Source organism: Rhinichthys klamathensis, unplaced genomic scaffold (assembly GCF_029890125.1).
Source record: "Rhinichthys klamathensis goyatoka isolate OS25496 unplaced genomic scaffold, OSU_Roscu_1.1 h1tg000062l_1, whole genome shotgun sequence".
NCBI classification, from domain to species: Eukaryota; Metazoa; Chordata; class Actinopteri; order Cypriniformes; family Leuciscidae; genus Rhinichthys; species Rhinichthys klamathensis.
The window spans coordinates 530,016-554,253 of record NW_026606606.1 but is presented as its reverse complement, the minus strand read 5'-3'; the positions used below and the strand labels follow the sequence as shown (position 1 = coordinate 554,253).

Genomic DNA, 24,238 nt, shown 5'->3' with positions numbered 1-24,238 from the left:
GCTTGCTTACAGATCTACCACAGGCTCAGCTCCCTCCTAATTTTCACTCGCTCCTACGAGTCTACATCCCTACCAGAAGCCTACGATCGGTCAATGAGCGACGGCTCGTGGCACCATCACAGAGAGACACAAAATCACTCTCCAGAACATTCTCATTCACGGTTCCATGCTGGTGGAATGATCTCCCCACCCTCATCCGGAATGCAGAATCTGGCAACATTCCAAAAGACAAATCTTGACAAAGACAAAACTCTTGTGTGAGCACTCAACCTAAACAAAAAAAAAAAACCCTTTCTTTAGGCTATCCTTTAATCCTCCCTTGTCTGGCTTATGCTACTCTGAGCAACTACACAAACTTTGTATTTTGACTCTTCCAATGACTCGTTTGCTTTAGTCCTCATTTGTAAGTCACTTTGGACAAAATCGTCTGCTAAATGACTAAATGTAAATGATTCAATATATTGCTGTCCATTTAAAATGAAGATAGAATTTTATTTGCCTTCTGAAGAAAATGCACATTTTAATTACATATCAAAACTTACATATTTTATTTTAATACATATTTTATTTCCATAAATACACTTATTGTACTGTTGTGGTATGAATTAAAAATGAAACGGAAACTAGAAACAGACTTCTCATTCTCATATAAAGTGTAATAAACACTATTTACATACATTATACATGCAAATATATAAGCTAAAGCAGAAGTAAACATGCAGAAATAAACATTCAGAAGTAAACATGCAGAAAAAAAGTGTTTTTTTTTAAGGGATGGCTTTCTTTTTTTCTTATTGTGGTTAATTTAGCAAAACTGATACTGAAGTGGTGTGTCTGTCTTCTATCTTTCAACACATATTTGCACTAACACAATGTAACAAATAAAACGTATCATATTTAATTATTTATTTATTCATTCATTCATTTAGGCTACCTAAATTCAGAAAGCCAGTGGATGTAATTATATGATTAAAGGAAATCTACATATCAAGAGATATAAAAAAAAAAACCGTTTGAAACTTGTTTGATTGACTCATGACACCATTCATTTTCCCGATGGTAATACAACGCGGGCTGGGTAATACCAATCGATAAGGAAATGGCTTCATAGCCACAATAACCGGGTTAACATTTAACGACCATCAGTCCTCATGACAGCAGCGCTTGGGCAGGACCATCAGTTGGATAAACGCATAACAGATGATAACACACTTCTCCGAAGGAAAGAAAGACGTAGGCTATTAGACAACGACACTAGGAAGTGATCTAACTCGTGGACAGAGACATGCGTTTTCTCTAACGTTATAAAATATCACTTTAAATGTTTTACTTTTACTGCTGCATAGGCGATATAAAGGTAAGTGGATTAAATACATTTGTTTGAACTTTGTGTCAAAGCATACACTGCTTCACTGGACAATATTTTGGAAATAGACTTTTCAATTGATTTTTTTGGTATCGTGGATGCGTGGATTCAAATGCTTTTTTAAAATAACATTTTTGTAGGCTACTCTGACGTTTTCTTTGTAGATAAGAAGAACAAGATAAAATAAATTATATATGAAATGACAGATTGTTTATAGCCTACTGTTATAATAATGATAATAATAATATACAACTATAAAATGTAGCCTACTATAGCCTATATTTCTAAATATTTATTTTGGTTTGCTTTTAATGTGTAGGCTACATTTCCTAATTATGGTCTGGGTTGACTCTTCCTTTCACCAATAGGCGTATAAACAAAACAACTACCCTAACTTGTTTGCATTGTAAATGGAGTTTTAAGGAGCGCAATGTCCGTGAGCTCAGGTCAACACACATGCGAGATCTAAAACCTGTTCGCCTGGTGTATAGTCTAGCCTACTCTTCATTTTGCTTTCAGCTGTAGGCTATATTAGCAACAAACTATGTTTCGGTAACCAGGCAGGCGTGCTTTCATTCAGTGCCATTAGTAAAAGTGTAGAGGCGAAAGTTCACCTTTGCTCTGGAAACAGTAGGCTATGTCATGGTTTAAAGAAAGGGATGTTTCAAAATGTATCTGGCTAAACATGCAGTTAAAACACATAATGGCAAATCCTTTTTCTGCTAAACATTTAAGGATTCCTTTACAGCACAACCAGTTCTCTTTTAGGATTATTACTTTTGCTTTTAGAACCATTGTAAATTATGGTTTACAAACTATAAGTAATTTTACAAACAATGAGTCATTAAAATATAATGTAACCGTTCAACTTTTATAGTTTAAATTACCTTTCAGACTTACAATGACAATGAATCAGTGAAAACAAGGAAGTAATTATTACAGTCGCTATACGCTCCCTGAAATACCCAGGGAAGTTATGTGTGATCTAAGGCAAATGTGACATGCTGTCAGTTTGTAAACGCCCTCTCTCTCTCTCTCTCTCTCTCTCTCTCTCTCTCTCTCTCTCTCTCTCTCTCTCTCTCTCTCTCTCTCTCTCTCTCTCTCTCTCTCTCTCTCTCTCTCTCTCTCTCTCACTCTCTCTCTCTCACACACACACACACACACACACACAATCATGTGTACAGTAAAGCACTTTTAATGGTAGTCTACGGCAACATTCTGGAAATGTGTAGCCTATATTTTTGATCAAATGCATTTATTAACTACATATTTTTTATTTGAGCAGTAAATTCGTCTATGTAGTCCTTTTTGCTACTACTCTAAGCAGACTTTGTGCGTTACAGAGGTACAATACAGTAATGCCTACAGGTGTTTGTTTTTATTTTCCACGTAAACACACTATTGTTGTGTCATGTGGAAGTTAGCAGGTTTCTGGCTTAAGCAGGAGAAACATTGGATGTAAGATTAGTAAACCATTCTGTCACTATGTAAGTTTTGAATAAGAATATGTGTTATGTCCCTCAGCACAGTTCATTATTGAACTGGGGAAATCCATGGAAACCACAGAATTCTGGATTCTACAGAATAAATTTGATTAAATGAATAGATTAAATCAGAAATTATTGACTCCAAACACTTTTTGCTGAAAAGTGATATTAATTACACAAAAAAGCCCTAATTATTAGCTTATTTGATTATGCTAAGTTAAAAATAAAAAGTTTTTTTTCTTCACAAAATATGAATGGTTTTTCAAATTATATAAATGTATCAGCTTTAATGCACAAAATGACAAAAAGAAGTATTGAAAATGGATCATTTTACTTACAATCTGCAAAGGAGTGGAAATATATATTCAAATACGCCATTTAATTTCAAAGAACTTTACATAAACATAGTTTATAAAAAAAAAAAAAATCACAATCTGTAATTTCTTGATGCTTTTTGGATGAAGTAAAACAACCACAGATGTAGCAGCAAACCAGTGTTGGGGTTAAGTTACTTTCAGAAGCAATGCATTAGAATATTGTGTGACTTGGTTACTTTTTATGGAAAGTACTTTTATGTTTTTGTCACCTGGGTTGGGCTTGCTAAATAAATGACAATAAATGGGAAAACAAACTAACTTGCGTTACTACTTTGAAAAAGTAACTCAGATATTTACTTATAAATGTTAAAATAAAGCATTACTTAACTAGTTACTTGAAAAAAGTAATCTGATTACGTAACTTCAGTAAACACCTGGGGCAAGTTTCGCATTTTCTTCTGTCACTGGCCATGAATCTAACCTTGAAATCAGGATTAGGCTTAAAATAGTCATTCATATGAAAATCGGCTGACAATTGAACAAATCATTTTAATCTTGCTCAGAGGAAGATAGGAATCGTGTCTTTGTGTCAGTTTTTCTGGTGATTAAGGGATGACTTGTTCACCTTACAAATGGTTGTCGAAAGCAAAAATACCATGCAGTGCTCAACATATTTTGTGGGAAAGTGTGATGTCCCTATATGTGACTATTTTTGGAATCAGCACCCCAAATTTAGTAAGAAAATATGATGCAGGCCGATGTAATGCATATTATTATCATGTTCACAAATATACCTATCTTTACTCTCTTCTTGCAGCTTTTCCCTGCCCTCTGTTTGACAACATACTAGTTTGAGAAGCACTATTTTGCTCTTCTAAATGACAGTGTTGAATGTGTCAGCTGAATGGTTCATAATCGGACATTAATTATTCAAACTGGGTCGTGTGAATAATTGAACAATGCAGCTACTGATTAAAGACAATCAAACATGTTGGAAAAACAGCATTTGGAGCGACAAGTGACACAAGTAAGACTTACGATGTGTTTATTGTTGGTGTGCATATGTGTCTTTAACAGAAGAAGGTGGGTGATGAGATGCTATCTGAAAAAATCCGTCCTGGTCGGAGCTGGTCTTTTCATTTTGACCAGCGTCTACATCTACATGCAGAGAGCAGAATCAGGACAAGTCAAGGTAAGCGTGTGCTAATATGATTATTCATCGTTTTCTCACCCTCATGTCATTCCAAACCTGACTTTTAATTCTTTCACGGAACACGAAACAAGAATGTTGACTACCAAACGGTTTCCATTGACTTCCACTGTATGTCCACAGCAGAAAGAAAAAACGTCAAACAGGTTTGAAACGACAAAAGGGTGGATTATCTCTTCCAAGAAATCCACTGAATCTTGACTTACAAATGATTCATTCTGTTGTTTGTCTTGAGTCCCAAATAGACATTATGCACGACTTATATGCACTGTGTACGTGCGTAGTGTATGAATTTTATTCGGTTATTCTGTCAATCAACTCTGATAGTCCCTCCCCCTCTGTATCACAAGGAAAGCTGTGACAGTTGAAGTGTCCAACACATTCTGCATGTACTGTAGACTTGGAATTAAGCCTTTTTCCCCGTTATTATTTTATTCACGGAACCGGACACCAGTTATCTTGCCAAGAAAAATCTTTATTCGTCAGCATAGGAGAGAAACTTGAGAAGATGGTTGTATTCGTGCCAGGTCTATGTGTTCCCGGTGTTTCTCATCTCTATTTCTCCTTCCTCTCGCCCCGTCATACCGTAATGTTTCTCTGAGGCGGTACAGTAAGATTGAGCTTATATACACCACTCTGGGACTTACAACTTCCTTGTAAGGTGGAAAAACATGTTGTTTACGTTTAAAAATGGAACGTATACCTCATGCTTACACATGGTACAATCCACTTTCCACATTAAGAAAACGACTCATTCCAGAATTGTGGGTACATTTCAAGTAGAGAAAGAAAACAAAAAAATAAGATTTATTTTCCTGTTAAACTTTTTTTATTTTTAATAGAATGCAGTTTAAATTCAACATTGTCAATATTTGCTGATCTTAAACTTGTACGATTTAAAATATTAAGACCGAACATCAATGTACAATACAGAAAAATCTGTCAACTCTGTTATAGACAAATTGGGTTGACGATAACAGAGTTGACATTTTCCACCATTTTGTGCTTTAGCTCAAAATGCTAACCTCAAACCAGATACCACATGGCATGTCTAAAAACAGAATTTTATGGGTTTTCACCATATTATCGTTTTTTAAAAAGTGAGTGAGAGATTCAGTGCAATATCACAATAATAGATTTGACAAATACTTAATCTACTATTTGTGTATCCTAAACATTTTGTACAAATTAATGAGAGAAGAATAATGACATACTTCACTGCTTTCCAGAATTTCCCACCAGAGGAAGTGACATCCCTTGGTGCAATTCACATGCTTTTTCTACAAATGCTTTGGAGGGTTTATTTTGTTTTATAACAGAGTTGACCAGAACGTAGGCAGAGACACAAAATCTATTTTTTATTTATTAATTAAATTGCATATAATATATATTTTCTTTGTAATTGTTTATATAACTTAATAGAGTAAACACAAAAAATATTTGAAAATTAGACTTAATTGTTTCATGATAATTCAAGTTGAATGTATGAATCAGGAGGCAGAGACAGTCAATAATAGGTGGAGTGGGAGTCATTTAGTTAATATTTCCAATTAAATATTTTTCTAAATATACATAAAGCATTATTTTTTAGAGATAGTTTAATATCATTTGTGTTATTATTCAAAACCGATTAAAAAAAAGAAGGTTTATCTGGGAGACTCGAAATGTACCCCCAATTCTAGAATGACTCGTATACATTTGTGGTACGCTTGCATCAGTTGAAACATTCCTTTCCTTGTAAAGAACATGCCAGCTGAAGTATCATCGTTAGTGGAACATCTCTGCTCAGTGAACGTTGCATTGCACACATACCTCTAAGCAAAATATATAACTCATCCCAGATCTCTGCTCAGCACACATGTACATTACAACATACTCTGACTTTACAAAATACATTATGAAAATGAATAAAGAAAAATAATTTAAAAAAATAACATTAAAGGGATAGTTCACTTTGGAATTAATTTTTGGTATGTTTTAGCTATACCTCAAGGGCATCCAAGATGTAGGTGTCTTTGTTTCCGCAGTAGTTTCAATTTTGATATTTTTAGGTCAAACTGTTCTTGTCTGTCAGTCATATAATGCAGGTCTATGGTCACCACCTCAAAGAGCATGCACAGAGAAGTCCAAATTAAACATGATTTAATGACTCGTAAATGTAAGTACACATTGATGGCCTAAGACACGAAACGAGCGGTTTGTGTGAGAAAACGAACAGTATTTATATCGTTTTTACCTCTTGTAAACACAGCCACGTCCAAGTGATCTGAGGGCGCCGGCCAGTGCGCGAGAGATCACTTCCGGCGCTTGCCGGAAAAGTCCGAAGCGCCCGCGCCCTCAGATCACTTGGATCGAAACTTCTGCAGAAACAAAGACACCTACATCTTGGATGCCCTTGAGGTAAGCTAAAACATACCGAAAATTAATTTCAAAGTGAACTATCCCTTTAAACAGTACATTTTTAGTCTTCACAGCACTTCATTTTTAAGTGCATCATCCGGGTATTTAAAGGCACTTTTTGTAATATTCAGTGTGAACACGCTCACTCTATTTAGACTGGCATAGAATAATGCACAAGTACAGGAATTGGCACACACTGTTGCACACCACAAGTTGTACTAGCAGTTTAGTTTCATTGCAATGCTGTTCAGGATCATTTCCTGTTCATGTGAGGCGTAGCCCACTGTTTTTCTTCACTCACTCACAACAAAATGTTTCCTAAAAGTTCTGTACAAGCACATTTTTTACTTTTACAAAAGATCTTCTTTTGTGTTCAACAGAAGAAAGAAACTGATACAGGTTTGGGACAACTTCAGGGAGAGTAAATGATGACAGAGTTTTAATTTTTGGGTGAACTTTCCCTTTAAGTGTGACACCTAAACAGTGTGTAGGAACTCATAGTGTAATAACTGCACATAATGTAATAACGGCACATAATGTATTAAGTGTTACATTGAAATGTTCATAATGTAATAATTTTCTCAAAACGTAATGAAATCGTGAGCTCATAATGTAATAAAAAATTGTAAATTGTGAGAAATTTATTACATTATAAACTCACCAAAAACATGTAATATTTGCATAATTGTAATAGCTTTTAAAACATATAAAATATTAGTATTCTTAAACCACCTGCAAAATGCAACAGATTTAAATATTCATGCAATTATCATTATTATTATTATTATTTAACAAAGCATTATTCCTTTACAGTATATTTAACAAATCTTAAATCCAGTTTTAACCTGCCTACAAAATCCACCAGATTACTACTACTACTAGTAGTAATTTAAGTACATTAATGGTGCAAAAGTTCTGATTTTATTTTTCTTTCTTTTTTACATCACAAAACCAAACAGTTTTAGCAGAGGTGTGTGAACATTTTATTACCACTGCACTGTACATGATTGTTTGTTGTACTGTATTTTTCATTCATTCAGGCTTTTTTTGCTGTAACTTATATTAAAGTGAAGAAATGTTTGCTGCCGTTGGCTGAAGCAGATAACATGTTTTATCACACACACACACACACACACACACACACACACACACACACACACACACACACACACACACACACACACACACACACACACACACACACACACACACACACACACACACACACCCTCATATCTGTATTGATACTGTGGGGTTTTCTTCACAACATTTTTCCACAGTATTGGTATTTAACACTGTTTCTCATTTAACAGTATGTATACAGGATGTATAAAAGTAGTAGTAGAGTAGTAGTGGTAATAATAATAATACTTGTCTGGTAGATTTTGTAGGCAGGTTATACAAATGCTTTATGTTTAATAATAAAAAAATAAAATAAAAATAATTGCATGAATATTTAAATCTGTTGCATTTCGCAGGTAGTTTAAAACTGGATTTAGATTTTTAAAAATGTACCATATGGGAATAGTAATATTTTTTTATGTTTTTAAAGCTGTTACAATTATGAAAATATGATGTTTTTGGTGAGTTTATAATGTAATAAATTTCTCATGTAAAAATTGTTATTACATTATGAGCTCAAGATTTTATTACATTTTGAGAAAATTATTACATTATAAACATTTTATTACAATTAAAATGTAATACTTATTACATTATGTGCAGTTTTTACATTATGTGCCGTTATTACATTATGTGCCGTTATTACATTATGCGTTGCTACACCGTGATTTACCCTTGAGGGAATGATTTATTTGAGGATTTCTTAAACACTTCCCTTAGGAAACCATTAAGTGATTCATGACAGAGACTCAGGATATGTCAAATGTCTGTTGTTGCCATGCACACGTTATTTGTTAACACGGATAGCGGTACGTTTTCACAGAAAACACAGAACATGGATAACAAAATCAAAAAAGAAAACTAAATATAAAAGAGAAGGAACAAACTAGATGGATACTCAAAGAAAGAAAAAAAATGTATTCATTTACTCAACCTCATGTTGTTCCAAACCCATAAGACTTTCCTTCATCTTTGGAACACAAATTATTCTATTTTTTAATGTTCTCTCATCATTTCTGTCTATTCATTGAAAGTCATCAAAGTAATATATATGATTCAAGCTGTTTCGGATGTTCAAACGTGAGTGCTTGACGTGCAAGAACCAATGAGGTTTGTTCTTGTGTGTGACGTATTCTAAGGGTTTATGATGTTTCACTTATTAAAAACCCTTAAGTAACACAAGGGTTATTTTCTGCGACACCCTAAAGTTTAAGGGAAACTTACTGTAAGTGATCTTAAGGGAAAATTACACTTAAGGTGCTTTATGCAACCTGGCACTGGACCTGGGTCTGTTTACAATTAAAAACGGAAAACTTTGATGTGTTTTGGCCGTTCATTTACATGACATCTGTCTTTTGGGGGATTGAAAACAGGTTTCAAAGGGCAATCTTTTTAAAACGATACCGTTATCGTCTCTGTGTAAACTACAAAAACATGAATTTGTGAAAACGGTGATTTTATGCGCATGCGTATTACGTGTTCAGTCTATAGGCACGTAGTGTTTCTTTACAAAGTGGCATCGCCATCTACTGGCCTGGCATGTAAATAATACAGCGTTTTTAGTCGTTTTCATGTATCCGTTTGAACGGGAATCATTTTGACAATGTTGTCGCCTGTACGCAAAAAGCGCAATGGAAGAACGTTTCTGTTTATAGTACATCGTTGTCGTGTAAACATGGCCTTAAACCGCCTTTCCACTGCACACGGCAAATAACAGCCAATGGATTCTTCCTATTGAAATGTTGTATAATGTGTGTGGCATGTGGATTGCAATTAAAGGGTCATGAAACCCCAAACCAAATTTTCTGAGATTTTAACAGAGGTATGCGTGTTGAACACCATTGAAGACAATGTTAGCATCTGTTAGATTTAATAATAGGGTTAAAATGGTTATATTTTAGTTTTTTTCCGCTTTTTTCGTCTTCCGGGTTTAAAATCTTCATCGTGTCCACGTCACAGGCTATGACGTGGCAGTGCACTGTGAATGCGTTGATGACTCATCAGTGTCTCATAATTATTAATGAGACTGAGTTTTCTTCCTATGAGAAGACACTGTCTCTTAATTATTCATGACACTACGTGGATCTTTCCAATGACAGACATGTCAAACTGTGATATCGCGTAGATGAGGGAGACAATCATGGGACGCAACAAGTGTTTGTTTTCGTGGTGCAAAAGTACAAGTGGGTTGAATATGTTTCCCCGCGATGCTGCCAGGGCTAGACTCTGGCTCCGGGCGGTTGGTTTGTCATCAACCACGGACACATCTAAACTATAGTGTGTGCCCCCAAAAAAAATGTAATTGGAGAATGGTGGACTTCGCCTGGTTGACGACCAATGCAGGTTGCGTCTTGCGAGTGATGCGGTACCAAGTCACGAGGACTTTTCTATCCCTTCAGATGTGTGTGAGTGTGTGTGTCTAAAATAAGAAGTCCTCCACCTCCACAGAGCCATCTTTATCATGGGAGTTCAGCGGGCGCGTAGATCAGTAGGCTATGCATGGAACTTTTTTTTTTGGAAAATTAATTATTTTCAAATATATGCATTTAGTGTCTAGATATAAACAACTATATATTTTATAATGACATTATAATTACACATGTAGCCTACATTAATATGTTTTAAATAGAATTACGATTACTGTAGGCTAATATATGTAGCAGGGCATTCAGTTACTTTTGAAAAGACAATAATAAAGTGTCAGTGTATTTCATTAGACTTAACTTTGCCAGCTATAAAAAAATCTAGCATTTCCTCGCGTTTTACCACTGATTTTTAGTGACAGTCGATATGCATGGGCCACTGGCGATGACAGTGATGGCCAAACCACACCCACTCCCTCGCTTCTTCTCACAGCCATCCACGCCCATTTAAGTTGTATTTTTAAAAAAGATTGTGAGCTAGACTTGAGCTGAAAGAGGGGGGTTTCATGACCCTTTAAAAGTTCAGTTTTTGTGGATACACATCTTTTGTGTTAAAATGTGTGACCCCCTGTTGCCGATCTGTTGTGAAGTGTGAGAAGAACAGCAATCCGACGACTTTGAAAATCATGTAGAGTGTACCCACCTTACCTAAAGCTGTGTTCACACTGCCAGTGACTCTGTTGTTGCATGTCGCCAGTGAGGTCGCTAGTGGACGTTTACACTACTGTTGTCTAGTAAAGTTTATGAATGGCATTCACGGATCTTATTCCATGTTGTAGACACCGAATCAGTTTTCTTGCAGCTAAAAACAAACATTTTGGAGGGAAAAGACTAGAAATGGAATCAGTACATACAATGCTTAATATTAGCGATGAACAAGAAACGGCGAGTGCCATCGCGGCTGGAAATCGTGTTGGAAATCTCCAGCTCTCCATTGAAATGAATGGGATCATGTCACGGCTGCGTGTCGCTGGCAGTGTGAACGAGGCTTAACACTAAACCCCCTGTAGGATCATGTTTGTAGGTGATGTTGATGTAATATGATGAACAAGACCTGTACATTTTATGATTATGTTTTTATTTTTTTCTACAGGGTTCAGTGAACTGGATTTGGGATAGAGAGACTTGGGTTGAAGATCTCCAGAGCCATTACCTGCATTTCAATGTTTCCATTAAAGTTCTGGCAGGAGACCTCCAGCAGTCCAAGAGTGAGTTCATCTATTCACAACTAGCAGAGAATTTACTGGTAGAAGTTTTGTTTAGATACAACAGATTTCGAAGAAAATGCTTGAAAATCGATGTAAAGATCTAAATTACTCGTAAAATAATCAACATATTTATGTAGAATAAGTGCATAAGTGCAGCTTGTGGGAACCATTCACACAAAACATCTGCAATACTTTTAAACTGATGATTAATGTACATGTGTGCTAGGCGGATGTCTTCGTTTGTTTCACCAGTTCTTAAAATAACTTTTCAAGCTCCATTCCGGACACTGGTCGCCTGACTGTTTCTTTCTGCAACACCGCATCCTGTGGTAGCTCTGCTAGACATGAAAGTTTTGTTTTTCAGTAAAAGGGCGTGCTGTATTGAAAACTAGCTATGTTCTTGAGAATTTATCTTGAAATGAATGAATGAGGCATTTATATAGCGCTTTCATATGTACTACTGTACACCCAAAGCGCTTTACAATCATATCAGGGGGTCTCTCCTCAACCAGCACCAGTTGGTTAAAAAGTATTCTCGTCTCTTGATAAACTTAAGGTTGAGCCACTGTAGTCACTCGGACTATTTTAACGATGTCTTTCATAACTTTTGGGCCGGTCAGTTTCGATCCCTTAAGAAGCCTATGGAGGAGTGATCCAGCTCTCAGATTTAATCAAAAATATCTTCATTTGTGTTCTGAAGATGAACGAAAGTCTTACGGGGTTGGAACAACATCCCAGTAAGATTAACAAAATACCAGTAAGATTATATATACTGCCGTTCAAACTAACTTCTAACTTCTTCCCCCCACCAGCGTTTTTTTTTTTTTTAAGTTGGCAGCCAGCACCAGCATTTTTAAGTTGGCAGCCAGCACGAGAATACTTTTGGTGCGCAAAAAAATAAACAAAAATAACGACTTTATTCAACTAATCATTTCCTTCTCCGTGGGCCGTGATATTTCACGTAGTGATGTATTATGCAAAGCTTCTAGGTTGCACGTCACACGCAGGCTCACTATTGGCCGACGCTGGTCATGTGTGTGATGCGTGACGTACAACCTAGAAGCTTTGCGTAGTTTCACTACGTGAACTATACTTGAATGTGGGTAAGTTTCATTAAAAAAAGCCAAATTTTGAACAAAAAGCTGAGAAAATCACATTTTCCGGATCGGATTGAGAACGATGATCAAAACACAGATCGAGTCCATCAACACCCCCATAACTACAGCTCAATCCTACAGCTCGTCCTGGGTCGACATTTCATTCAGTAACATTAAGCAGTTTTGATTTATATGCTGTTTAATGTTTGGCCCTGTTCACACCTGGTATTAAGATGCGTTTCGGTCGATCGGATCACAAGTGGACGACACAAAATACAGGTGTAAACGGGTCTAAAACGACCACTTTGGACCACTTCATACACTTTCGTAGTGTAAACACTCGTGTGGTTGAATGTGTTCAAACAGCCACAAAAGCCCGTCTACTCTCCGCATACTGACCTAATGAGTAACATTATGAGAAGAGCTCTAGCCAGACGGGATTCAAACTTTGTTTTCTAAAAACCTAAGTTTGATTTAAAGATGAAAAATGTACCAAGCACAATGTTCTCTCACCATTCCTGATTTCTAACACACACTCACAGCGTTCGGCTGGTCTCGAGTCTGTCCGAGCAGAAACTAAAGCTGCTGTTCTCCGTGTGTTTTTCCGTCGTCTCCGTTCGCCTTCATATGTTACCTGCACAAGCTTATTTGGCCCATTAGATTGAAAGATTTGAAAAAGCCCATACACTTCCCCGCCCATAGACCCTCCCCTCGAAGAAATCAGGACAGAAGTGGTTGAAAGTGGACAAAAGACACGGATTATAAATCCTACATAAATATAGCTGGAAAATTCCATGAATGGTTGGGAAAGATTTAAGACTTTGTGAACTTAATGAATCCCAGTAAACAACTTTGTAGTCACATCCCTGTGGTTTCATCCTTTTTCAGAGTACCTAACGGTGGGCCTCTCGTCTGTGAAGAGGAAAAAGGGCAGTTATCTTCAGGACACTCTTCAGTCAATCTTCACCGCGTCCTCAGAGGAAGAGCTGGATCAAATGGTGGTGGTCGTCCTTCTCGCTGACTTTGATGTGAGCTGGATCCGGGAGACCTTACAGAAAATCACAGATGAATTCCAATTGCATCTGTCGAAGGGTCAACTGCTTGTTATCCACGTCAATGAAGAGAACTATCCTCCCCTTACAGGACTGAAGAGGAACTTCAACGACGCTCCCGACCGCGTGTCCTTCCGTTCGAAGCAAAACGTGGACTACTCCTATTTGCTCCATTTTAGCAGTAACCTCTCCCAATACTATATCATGCTGGAGGATGACGTGAGCTGTTCGAAGAACTTTCTCTCCAGTATGCGTGAGCACATCCGTTCGATGGGCCACTCGAAGTGGGTCACGCTGGAATTCTCCAAGTTGGGCTACATCGGAAAACTCTACCAATCCAAAGATCTGCCCATTCTGGGCCGTTTCCTTTATAATTTCTACCAAGAGATGCCCTGCGACTTCCTGCTGTCGCATTTTCACAAATTGTTGATGCAGGATAAAGTCATTCGTTTCCGCCCATCTCTGTTTCAGCACATGGGCACTTACTCGTCATTTAGGGGGACATACAATCACCTGAAGGATGAGGACTTCATGGAAGAAGTTGCTGATAACCCTCCAGCAGACATTCGCACGAACATTGAGACTTTTGAGACCAATAAAGCCGAAAAGGCTTACAGTCAAGATTTAGAGTACTTCTGGGGCGTGTCCCCTATTGGCTTAGAAAACTACTTTTTAGTGGTCTTTCATGAACCGGTTCTTATCTCCCGTGTCCAAGTACGAACAGGATCGGATGGAAAAGATCAGCTGGTCTCTGCTGATGTGGAACTTGGGAAAACTCTGGTGAAAACAGAGTCTGCGGTGGATTGTTCGGGATTTCAAGCACTAGGTTCTCTTCAGAAAGGACAGTTTAATGAGCCCGATGTCCAGAAACTTGTGCCCGCAACCGTGGCATGTTTACGAATTCGAGTCACAGCAGCCCAACCGGACTGGGTTATCATAAACAGGATCCAGGTCTGGACTGTTAAAGCTGAAAAAAACACGAGAGAAGCGGTTTCTAAAGCTGTTCTGCGGCGGAAATGAATTCATTATCATCGCTGACGTAGATTTGAATCTTTAAAATCTGTGAGGATCAGGGATATTATTATAACTTAAACTAAAACTAAAAACATTAAAAAAAAAAAAACTGTTAAATGGAAAAAAAATATTTGATTCCAACTAGTTGCCAACATTTCTCATTTTCCTTTAGTAACTTGATATACAAAAAAAAGTAAAGTTAAATTAAAATTGAAATGAAAACAACAAAATTACCAAAACTTTAACTGAAATGAAAATGAAAACGGAAAATATAAACATAAAATACAATTCAAAATATTAGTAAAAACTATAATAATTGTCTTTATACAGCATAAAGTAATTTAATGAATCTGTATTTTGATTTTTGGTTTTCAAGCAAAGATTTTGTAATAAAGCAGAATTGGATATTCAAACTTTCAGAAAATATATGTTAAATTAACTTTATTTTTCTTACCCAGGTCTAAAATATTTTGTTGTTGTTTTAAATTTATTTTAACTTAAATACGTTGCATTTATTTTAATGAACTTAGTTTTAATGTGAAATTAACTTTGAACTTTTCTTAAAACAAATGATAAAAAAACTCAAAAGATTATTTTGATAACTTTTTGCAAGGTCTCCCAAGATAATACACATTCATTTTCATGCAAATAATGTTAGTATAACAGGACTTTAATGAATTGAATGAAGAATTTAGTATTTTGTACGAAGAATTCAGACGAGAGAAGAATTTAGCCTCTGGTCAATCTGCTGCCCTAAATATAAGTTACAAAATTTTAAAATTTTAAAAGATAAAAGTGCAAAAAAAAAAAAAAAAAACATCTCCTCGATTAATATAAATAAATATCAAAATATGAAGTTTGAAATATGAAGGCATGGTTATGTGGTTGAGTGATGAAAGAGGATACCAAGAAGTAAAGAACATTTTACAGTCAAAATATTTACATTTTGAGGCCTTTTTTAAAGTGAATGTTTGTTAGGAATATACTGCCCCCTGGGTGTAGTAGCCTTGACATACATTTTGAAATACTATTTTGTAATTTCATGGCTTTAAGCACCAGTTAGGGGGAAGTGCAGATACTGCACACACACACACACACACACACACACACACACACACACGTTGGGTTTCCATGTTTTATGGGGACCTTCCATATAGACACATGCCCACACACACACACACATATTTTAAATGAACTTAATTTTGTTCAGTATTTGGTCAAAAAACTCGTAGATCTAGATTTTATATATTTGTATATTTTATACCAAAGTGACATGTTGCATTCATCATGTTTCTGAAAATCATATCAGCATGTGTGATTTATCAAACTAAGCCTTAAAAACAGGATACTCGCTGACTACTGTATGTTCTCTCCACCTCAGGGATGATAGTAAGAAAGAACTTCTGTATATTTAAATGTTATAATTATGAGATAACTTAATTGCATAAAATTGTATGCTTGTTGCACAATTACATAACACCAGAAACCAATCTGTTTCATATGTTTTCTCTATGAATATAAGTGTGTTCTTTTTTGTTTTTGTTTGTTTGACTATTTTCTATTTGACAGCCAATAAAACACGTTTCATGGGTGTGGAGGCAGGATAATTTACATGATTTTTGACATTATTAAAAAAATAATAAAAAAAACTTTAGGGTGGTAGGGTGGTCTGTATGAGTTGTGTTTATGTGTGGGTGGTCTTTAATGAACTGTATATTGCAACATTTTATGTACTGTAAGTTATATAGGGAGTCCAAAAATCTGGATCCATAGTGAAAACGCATCTATTTTGCCTTTTTAACAACATTTGTTAGAATATTTGATGCTACAGGAAATTAAAAAGTCCTCATTCATTTTAAATTTAAATGTGTCTTTCTTTTAATTTTTTCCCCCAAATCCTAAAACGTTCTGTTTATTTCCAGGGTTAAGTGAGGTTTTAATTATTACAGTGTTCTCTGACTTGTGGAGCCCACTGTAGATACGGTGTATATTGTGTTAGATACATCATACACTATAGGTTTTGTTTTATTCATTACCAAATAATGTTATAGCCATTTTAATTGTAAGTGTGAACATAATTTAAAAATTATAAATAATATGCTATATGATAAATATGCTTTGCGTATTCTTCAACACCAGCCTCAATGAGCGGTCGAAGACACTCCTGCCTGTGGGAGTATGTGGAGTGGGTGCTGGAGCAGTGTGACCGTTTACCATCTGCCTTGCAAATGAGGACAATGCTCCATACACAGAGCCCAGTCAGCCTTCAGCCATACCATCAGCGGATCAAAAGCCAGAGCCCACCGCTGACTTGGAGCCCAAGCCCGCAAAAAAACCATTCCAGGCCCAAGTCATCTCAGTCTCTGCTGGTTCAGTCCAGTCTAAAGTCATCTCAGTCTCCGCTGGTTCTGTCCAGTCTAAAGTCATCTCAGTCTCTGCTGGTTCAGCCCAGTCTTTGTCTCTACTGGTTAAACCCAGTCCCAAGTCGTCTTTGTCGCCATTGAGTCAAATCAGCAGCACCAAGTCTCCATCGTCATCCAGACCCGAGCCTCCATCATCACCATTGGCTCTGCCCAGCTCCAAGTCTCCCTCCTCTGCCAAAGCCATCCAGTTCCTCGCCCTCGTCTCTGCTGTCTCCCTTAAGCCCCTCGGCTCCTCTAATGGATCCGCCGTGCTGCTCGGATTCGCCATATGCTTCCCAGTCATCAGCTCCGCCTTGGTGCGTGGATCCCTCAACTCAACCTCAAGCCTCAGAGCCCCAGACTCCACCTCAGCCCTCCGACCCATCGGCTCCACCTGGGCTCCATGCTCCTTCTGCTCCAACATGATATGTCATCCCTCAGGATCTGACTGGCTCCCTCATCCTTCTGGCTTCACCTTGGTCAATAGTCGCTCTGGCTCTGCTTTGGACTTCCGAGTCATCAGCTGCACCTCAACCCTCCATCCCCCTGGCTCTGCTGGGCTCCTCCTTCCTTCCGGTTCCTACAATGTCTTCACTCCCACCATCTCCCTCCTGGTCTGTCACAACCAAGTCTCCACCTTGGTCACACACGCCTATGGCTCCACCTTGGCCCTCCAGGCCTTCAGTGTCACCTTGGCTCTACATCTACTCTGCTCCACCTGCTCCTCTCTGGTCACGTCTCCACCTTACTCGGTCAGGCTCCTTATTGCAATGGTTTCTAATTAGTTCTCACCTGTTCCCTGTTCCATTAATGATCTTCGTCTGTGTTTCTTCGGTTCTTTGTCTTATGTTAACGTTACGGTAGTTGTTATCTTCTGTGTTTATTAAAGTCGTTTCTGATTGTTCATTCTGCGTTGCGCATCGTCTTTGGATTCTACTACACAGCACACCATTACATAAACATGCTATAATTGCTTATATTGTGATTTATTATATAACAATTTATATACACTCACCGGCCACTTTATTAGGTACCCCATGCTAGTAACGGGTTGGACCCCCTTTTGCCTTCAGAACTGCCTCAATTCTTCGTGGCATAGATTCAACAAGGTGCTGGAAGCATTCCTCAGGGAGTTTGGTCCATATTGACATGATGGCATCACACAGTTGCCGCAGATTTGTCGGCTGCACATCCATGATGCGAATCTCCCGTTCCACCACATCCCAAAGATGCTCTATTGGGTTGAGATCTGGTGACTGTGGAGGCCATTTTAGTACAGTGAACTCATTGTCATGTTCAAGAAACCAATTTGAAATGATTAGAGCTTTGTGACATGGTGTAAGTAGCCATCAGAGGATGGGTACATGGTGGCCATAAAGGGATGGACATGGTCAGAAACAATGCTCAGGTAGGCCGTGGCATTTAAACGATGCCCAATTGGCACTAAGGGGCCTAAAGTGTGCCAGGAAAACATCCCCCACACCATTACACCACCACCACCAGCCTGCACAGTGGTAACAAGGCATGATGCTTCCATGTTCTCATTCTGTTTACGCCAAATTCTGACTCTAACATCTGAATGTCTCAACAGAAATCGAGACTCATCAGACCAGGCAACATTTTTCCAGTCTTCAACTGTTCAATTTTGGTGAGCTCTTGCAAATTGTAGCCTCTTTTTCCTATTTGTAGTGGAGATGAGTGGTACCCGGTGGAGTCTTCTGCTGTTGTAGCCCATCCGCCTCAAGGTTGTGCGTGTTGTGGCTTCACAAATGCTTTGCTGCATACCTCGGTTGTAACGAGTGGTTATTTCAGTCACTGTTGCCCTTCTATCAGCTCGAACCAGTCTGGCCATTCTCCTCTGACCTCTGGCATCAACAAGGCATTTCCGCCCACAGAACTGCCGCTCACTGGATGTTTTTTCTTTTTCGGACCATTCTCTGTAAACCCTAGAGATGGTTGTGCGTGAAAATCCCAGTAGATTAGCAGTTTCTGAAATACTCAGACCAGCCCTTCTGGCACCAACAATCATGCCACGTTCAAAGTCACTCAAATCACCTTTCTTCCCCATACTGATGCTCGGTTTGAACTGCAGGAGATTGTCTTGACCATGTCTACATGCCTAAATGCACTGAGTTGCCGCCATGTGATTGGCTGCTTAGAAATTAAGTGTTAACGAGCAGTTGGACAGGTGTACCTAATAAAGTGGCCGGTGAGTGTATTTTAGGTATTTATTTAAATCTGAAATAAATTTCATTCTAAGTTTGAACAATGTTAAAATTATGATTATAAATGATAAAAAAATAATATATACAGTATATATACCTTCAGCCTTAATTATTCGTGGCATAGATTCAACAAGGTGCTGAAAAAACATTTCTCAGGGATTTAATGCGCAGGGAAAGCTGTCCGTGAATCGCTCGCCCAAGAGGAAAAATGTGCTGCTGCCAGATCTTGATCAACAGAAATCATGTTGTGTTTGATAGAAGACTAACTAGACTAAATCAAGCGGGAAAAAAGTCATAACGCTAACTATTTTCATAGTATTTCGTTTTCTCCATAAGGAAATTTATTTATAACAAAAACTTATAAACCGTTAAAGACAGACCTACTGTAAGCAGACATGTAACTATCCAAGCCTGTTAATCGATAGTTAATAACTTATTTCTATTTATATTCTTAAGGAAGACTTATGCTATATTTTTAACATACTTACATATCATTACTTATTTTATTTCTGACACTTCCCATGGTGTTTCTTTTTTTCATCTCTGTTTTAGTGTGTCTTTAGCCTGTGCACCAAAATGTTTAAAGGTGAAGGTTGTAGTGTCTGCGAAATTAGTGGAATTTCATCTTTGGAAATTAGCGAAATTACAAAAATACAGCATATTTTGTCCCTTTAACGCGTCACGCCTGAATCAACTCAACAACGTTTACAGGTGCTTGTGAAGGCATCAACAGGTATAGGCTGCCTTCAATAAAAGGTCAAACATATTACGTAAACTTTAGCTGTGTTGCTATGTGTCATAAGCATGTCAAACACTCTGTCTAGAGTGAACGTGAAACCCATCCAACGTATCTGCACCAGGTGCATTTTCGACATAACACAGACCCAGCCTACCCAGTTAACAAGAGTCGCTGCTCACCACTGCCATGATGCGATTCTACCATTCCAGCACATCACAAAGCTGCTCTATTGGATTGTGATCTGGTGACTGTGGAGGCCATTTGAGTTTAGTGAACTTTAGTCATGTTCAAGAAACTAGTTTGAGATGATTTGAGCTTTGTGATATAGCACATTATCCTGCTGGAATTATCCATCAGAAGATATATACTGTGGTCATAAAGGGATGGACATAATGGTCAGCAACAATACTCAGGTCAGTTGTGGCATTTAATCAATGCTCAATACTAAGAGGCCCAAAGTGTGCCAAGATAAAATCCTACACACCATTACAGCACCAGGAGCCTAAACCACTGATACAAGGCAGGATGGATCTATAGCTTTCATGTAATTTACATCAAATTCTGGCCCAACCATCTGAATGTTGCAGCATAAATCGAGACGCATCAGATCAGGCAACATTTCTTCTATTGTCCATTTTTGGTGATTCTGTGTGATTTAATTGTAGCCGCCTCAGTTTTCTGGTGGCCGGTGTGTCCTTTACTGCTGTAGTCCATCTGTTTCAAGGTGTGACGTGTTCAGAGATGCTCTTCTGCAGATCTCAGTTGTAACAAGTGTTTATTTGAGTTGCTGTTGTCTTTCTATCAGCTGAACCAGTCTGGTCATTCTCCTCTGACCTCTGGCATCAACAAGGCATTTTCACCCACAGAACTGCTCACTGGATATTTTCTCTTTTTTTTTCCAGACCATTCTCTGTAAACCCTAGTAAATCCCGTAGATCAGCAGCAGTTTCTGAAATACTCAGACCAGCCCGTCTGGCACCAACAACCAGGCCACGTTCAAAGTCACTTAACCTTTATTCCCCATTCTGATTCTCAGTAGTTTGAACTTCAGCATATTGTCTTGACCATGTCTACATGCCTAAATGAATTGAGTTGCTGCCATGTGATTGGCTGATTGTATATATATATATATATATATATATATATATATATATATATATATTAGTGCTGTCAAACGATTAAAATATTTAATCACGATTAATCGTATTAATGTCATAGTTAACTCACGATTAATCGAAATTTACACATTTTCATCTATTCTAAATGTCTCTTGATTTCTTTTTGTCCCATTATTTTTTTCTCATTTTAATGCTCTTATCAACATGGAAAAGTGGATCGGCTTGCTTTGTGCAAATGTTTTTTATTGAAAACAACATTAGCATATACTGTGTTCAATGTCACACTAACATTCTCACTTGGAGCAAATAATCTCTCACACAATGTAACACTGTCCATCAATAAAAGGGTGAAAGAAATACTGACGAGGTCCTGATATTGACGAGGGGGTGGAGAATTCGCATCAGCTGTGTGTGTGTGTGTGTGTGCTTGGCCATCATCAAGTGGTATTTCAGACTGGACGTCCTGCGATGATGATAGCTCAGTGGAGGGGGGATTATGATGTGGGGTTGTTTTTCAGGGGTTGGGCTTGGCCCCTTAGTTCCAGTGAAAGGAACTCTTAATGCTTCAGCATACCAAGACATTTTGGACAATTTCATGCTCCCAACTTTTGGCGCTTTTCCACTGCATGGTACGGTACGGCACGCTTCGGCTCGCTTTAAATGGTACCACCTCTGTTAAGGTTCCAAGCGTACCGTACCGATACTAAAATGTGACGTGAACACACTGCAGATCACTGATTGGTCAGACAGAATCGTCACTACCAGCGTCATTGTATTTGCGAGACATCAAACCCGATAGATTTAAATAGCCTGTAACAGCCACTGCTGTAGCACCTGTTTTAAAACTACTTGCTTGACTTGCTTGAAGAAAAAATAAAGAAAGAAAACTTCCAAAAAAGTACTGGCCGAATCGTGGTCAGTGGACGAAGTGCAGACGTTCCTCTCGTTGGTTACCGAGGAGCGGATAAACTATAACGATCAGACTATAATCCCACCCACTTTGAAGCGGTACTAACAGCAGTGGAAAAGCAAACCGAGCTAAAGCGAACCGAACATGCCGTGCTGAGCCGAGTCGTACCGAGCCGAGTCGTACCACGCAGTGGAAAAGCAAAGCGAGCCAAAACATGCCGCGCCGAACCGTACTGAGCCGTATCAGCAGTGGAAAAGCGCCATTTGTGAGAACAGTTTGGGGATGGCCCCTTCCTGTTCCAACATGACTGCATACCAATGCACAAAGCAAGGTCAATAAAGACATGTATGAGTGAGTTTGGTGTGGAGGAACTTGACTGGTGTGGAGTCCTGACCTCATCTCGTCCAACATCAGTGCCTAGAAGTTGCACAGTTCTAGAAGAATGGTAAAAAATTCACATAAACACACTCCTAAACCTTGTGGAAAGCCTTCCCAGAAGAGTTGAAGCTGTTATAGCTGCAAAGGGTGGGGCAACTCCATATTAAACCCTACGGATTAAGAATGGGATGTCAATAAAGTTAATGTGCATGTAAAGGCATATATATATATAGAACACTATATTGCCAAAAGTTGATATATTGTGACGGATCGTCTGCCTCTCCGTCATAATTAGCGCCACCCTGTCCCTTAATTCGCCGCCCTTCGCCAGGCTCCCGACTGGAGTGGGTGCGATTGGAGAGGAGGGGCGCTGATGAGGAGAATGGGCGGCGTGTGATGAGGCACACCTGACGAGAATGTAGCCTCATCACCGCTGCCTGTTAAATGCTAAGCGTGCCTCTCCTCGGGAGACCGGTCTCTTCCCTGTGCATACACACTGGTGTCTTCGTCGGTCCAGGAAGGGAGTGCGCGCTGCCGGAGCTGCGAGTCGCCGGACCCGCGGTCGCGTGACGCCGCTGACGGACCAGGATGCCGAAGCCGCCACTTCCCTCCGTTGTCGGGGCCGGGAGAGGACCGGCCGTGATGCCGAAGCCGCTGCCCCCTCGTGCCTCGACCCAAAGAGACAGGGAAGCGCGTGCGACCGCCGGACACCGCCCCCCTTACCTGGACCCATCCCATCTCTTCACTACCCTTCCTTCACGATTCCCTGGCACAACGAGGACACCAGATCCCCTTTTGTTTTAACACTTTATTTCCCCCATTTCTGGACATTTTATGTTAATTTACTTTAATAAATGCCTCTCCGAGGCCTGACACCACTCCCACTGTGTCTGTCGTTTGCTCCTCCCACCACAATATATATATATATAGGTATTAAATCTGAAATAAAACTGCACATTCACCCTTGACCTCTGACCTTGGCTGAAATAGGCTCCTATCTCAGCTGTCCCTCAGAAGATATGGCTGAGGAGACATCACAAAAAATAGGGATGGGTCATGTATCCCCGTGACCTAGTTTTTCCTGGAGCAACCAGCGTGTATCACGTTGCCCTCTAGCGTTAACTTCCATGTCCCATGTTCAACGTGACCAGGTCGACTTGCTGGCGAGTGTGAATGTAACTGATTGCACAACCATATATTGTCCTCCTGGAATCCTCTGTGCGCCCTAGAGAATCTTTAGATTATAAAGGGCTCAACTATCATCCTAATTATATAAACTCTGCTAACCCCGACAGTGTAATTATTGAGGCTGACAGTGCACTAAACATAGACTGATTCAGTTACAGTCACCTGGAGTCAATGCTGTGGTCAAACACACACATCACCCCATGCTGAGGCTTTTTTCTCCTGCGTTCTGTCATATTTCATGGCTCGGTTGACCTGAACAAGTGGATAAAGTGTCTTCCTTTTTTAATATGTATATTTGAAGGTTTCTTTGCAGGTAGGTCAACTGATTGATGGAGAGCTGTATGTATATAAGAGAATGAACTTCATTTGGGATTTGGAACTATAATTTCCAAAACCAAAAAATAAACTACTACTAGTATGTGTTATTTGTATTCTGATTTTACTATCTGTTTTTTACACAATCTATTAAAAGATTTTTGAGAATTATATTTCAATGTGTATTTTATACATATTACATGTTTAAATGAGTGTAATAAAAAAAAAGAACAACATGAACAAAACATTCAAAAATGCTAAATTCCT

At 38.5% G+C, this 24,238-nt stretch overlaps 1 protein-coding gene across 1 annotated transcript; it reads left to right on the top strand.

Annotated features, from left to right (window-relative positions):
• The first annotated feature begins 1,235 nt into the window (after positions 1 to 1,235).
• On the top strand, positions 1,236 to 14,811 carry zgc:101663 (alpha-1,3-mannosyl-glycoprotein 4-beta-N-acetylglucosaminyltransferase C). Its single transcript, XM_056249765.1, has 4 exons — positions 1,236 to 1,357; positions 4,248 to 4,362; positions 11,419 to 11,533; positions 13,519 to 14,811. Exons 2-4 carry the CDS (start codon positions 4,261 to 4,263, stop codon positions 14,700 to 14,702), a joined length of 1,401 nt encoding a protein of 466 aa, XP_056105740.1. The 5' UTR covers positions 1,236 to 1,357; positions 4,248 to 4,260; the 3' UTR covers positions 14,703 to 14,811.
• Positions 14,812 to 24,238: the final 9,427 nt, after the last annotated feature.

What these genes read in the sequence shown, in the direction of transcription:
- zgc:101663 (XM_056249765.1), top strand. Translation starts at nt 4,261, where the DNA reads ATGAGATGCTATCTGAAAAAATCCGTCCTGGTCGGAGCTGGTCTTTTC. An exon ending in CAGAATCAGGACAAGTCAAG is followed by an intron (nt 4,363 to 11,418) that starts GTAAGCGTGTGC and finishes TTTTTTCTACAG; the next exon opens with GGTTCAGTGAACTGGATTTG. An exon ending in AGACCTCCAGCAGTCCAAGA is followed by an intron (nt 11,534 to 13,518) that starts GTGAGTTCATCT and finishes ATCCTTTTTCAG; the next exon opens with AGTACCTAACGGTGGGCCTC.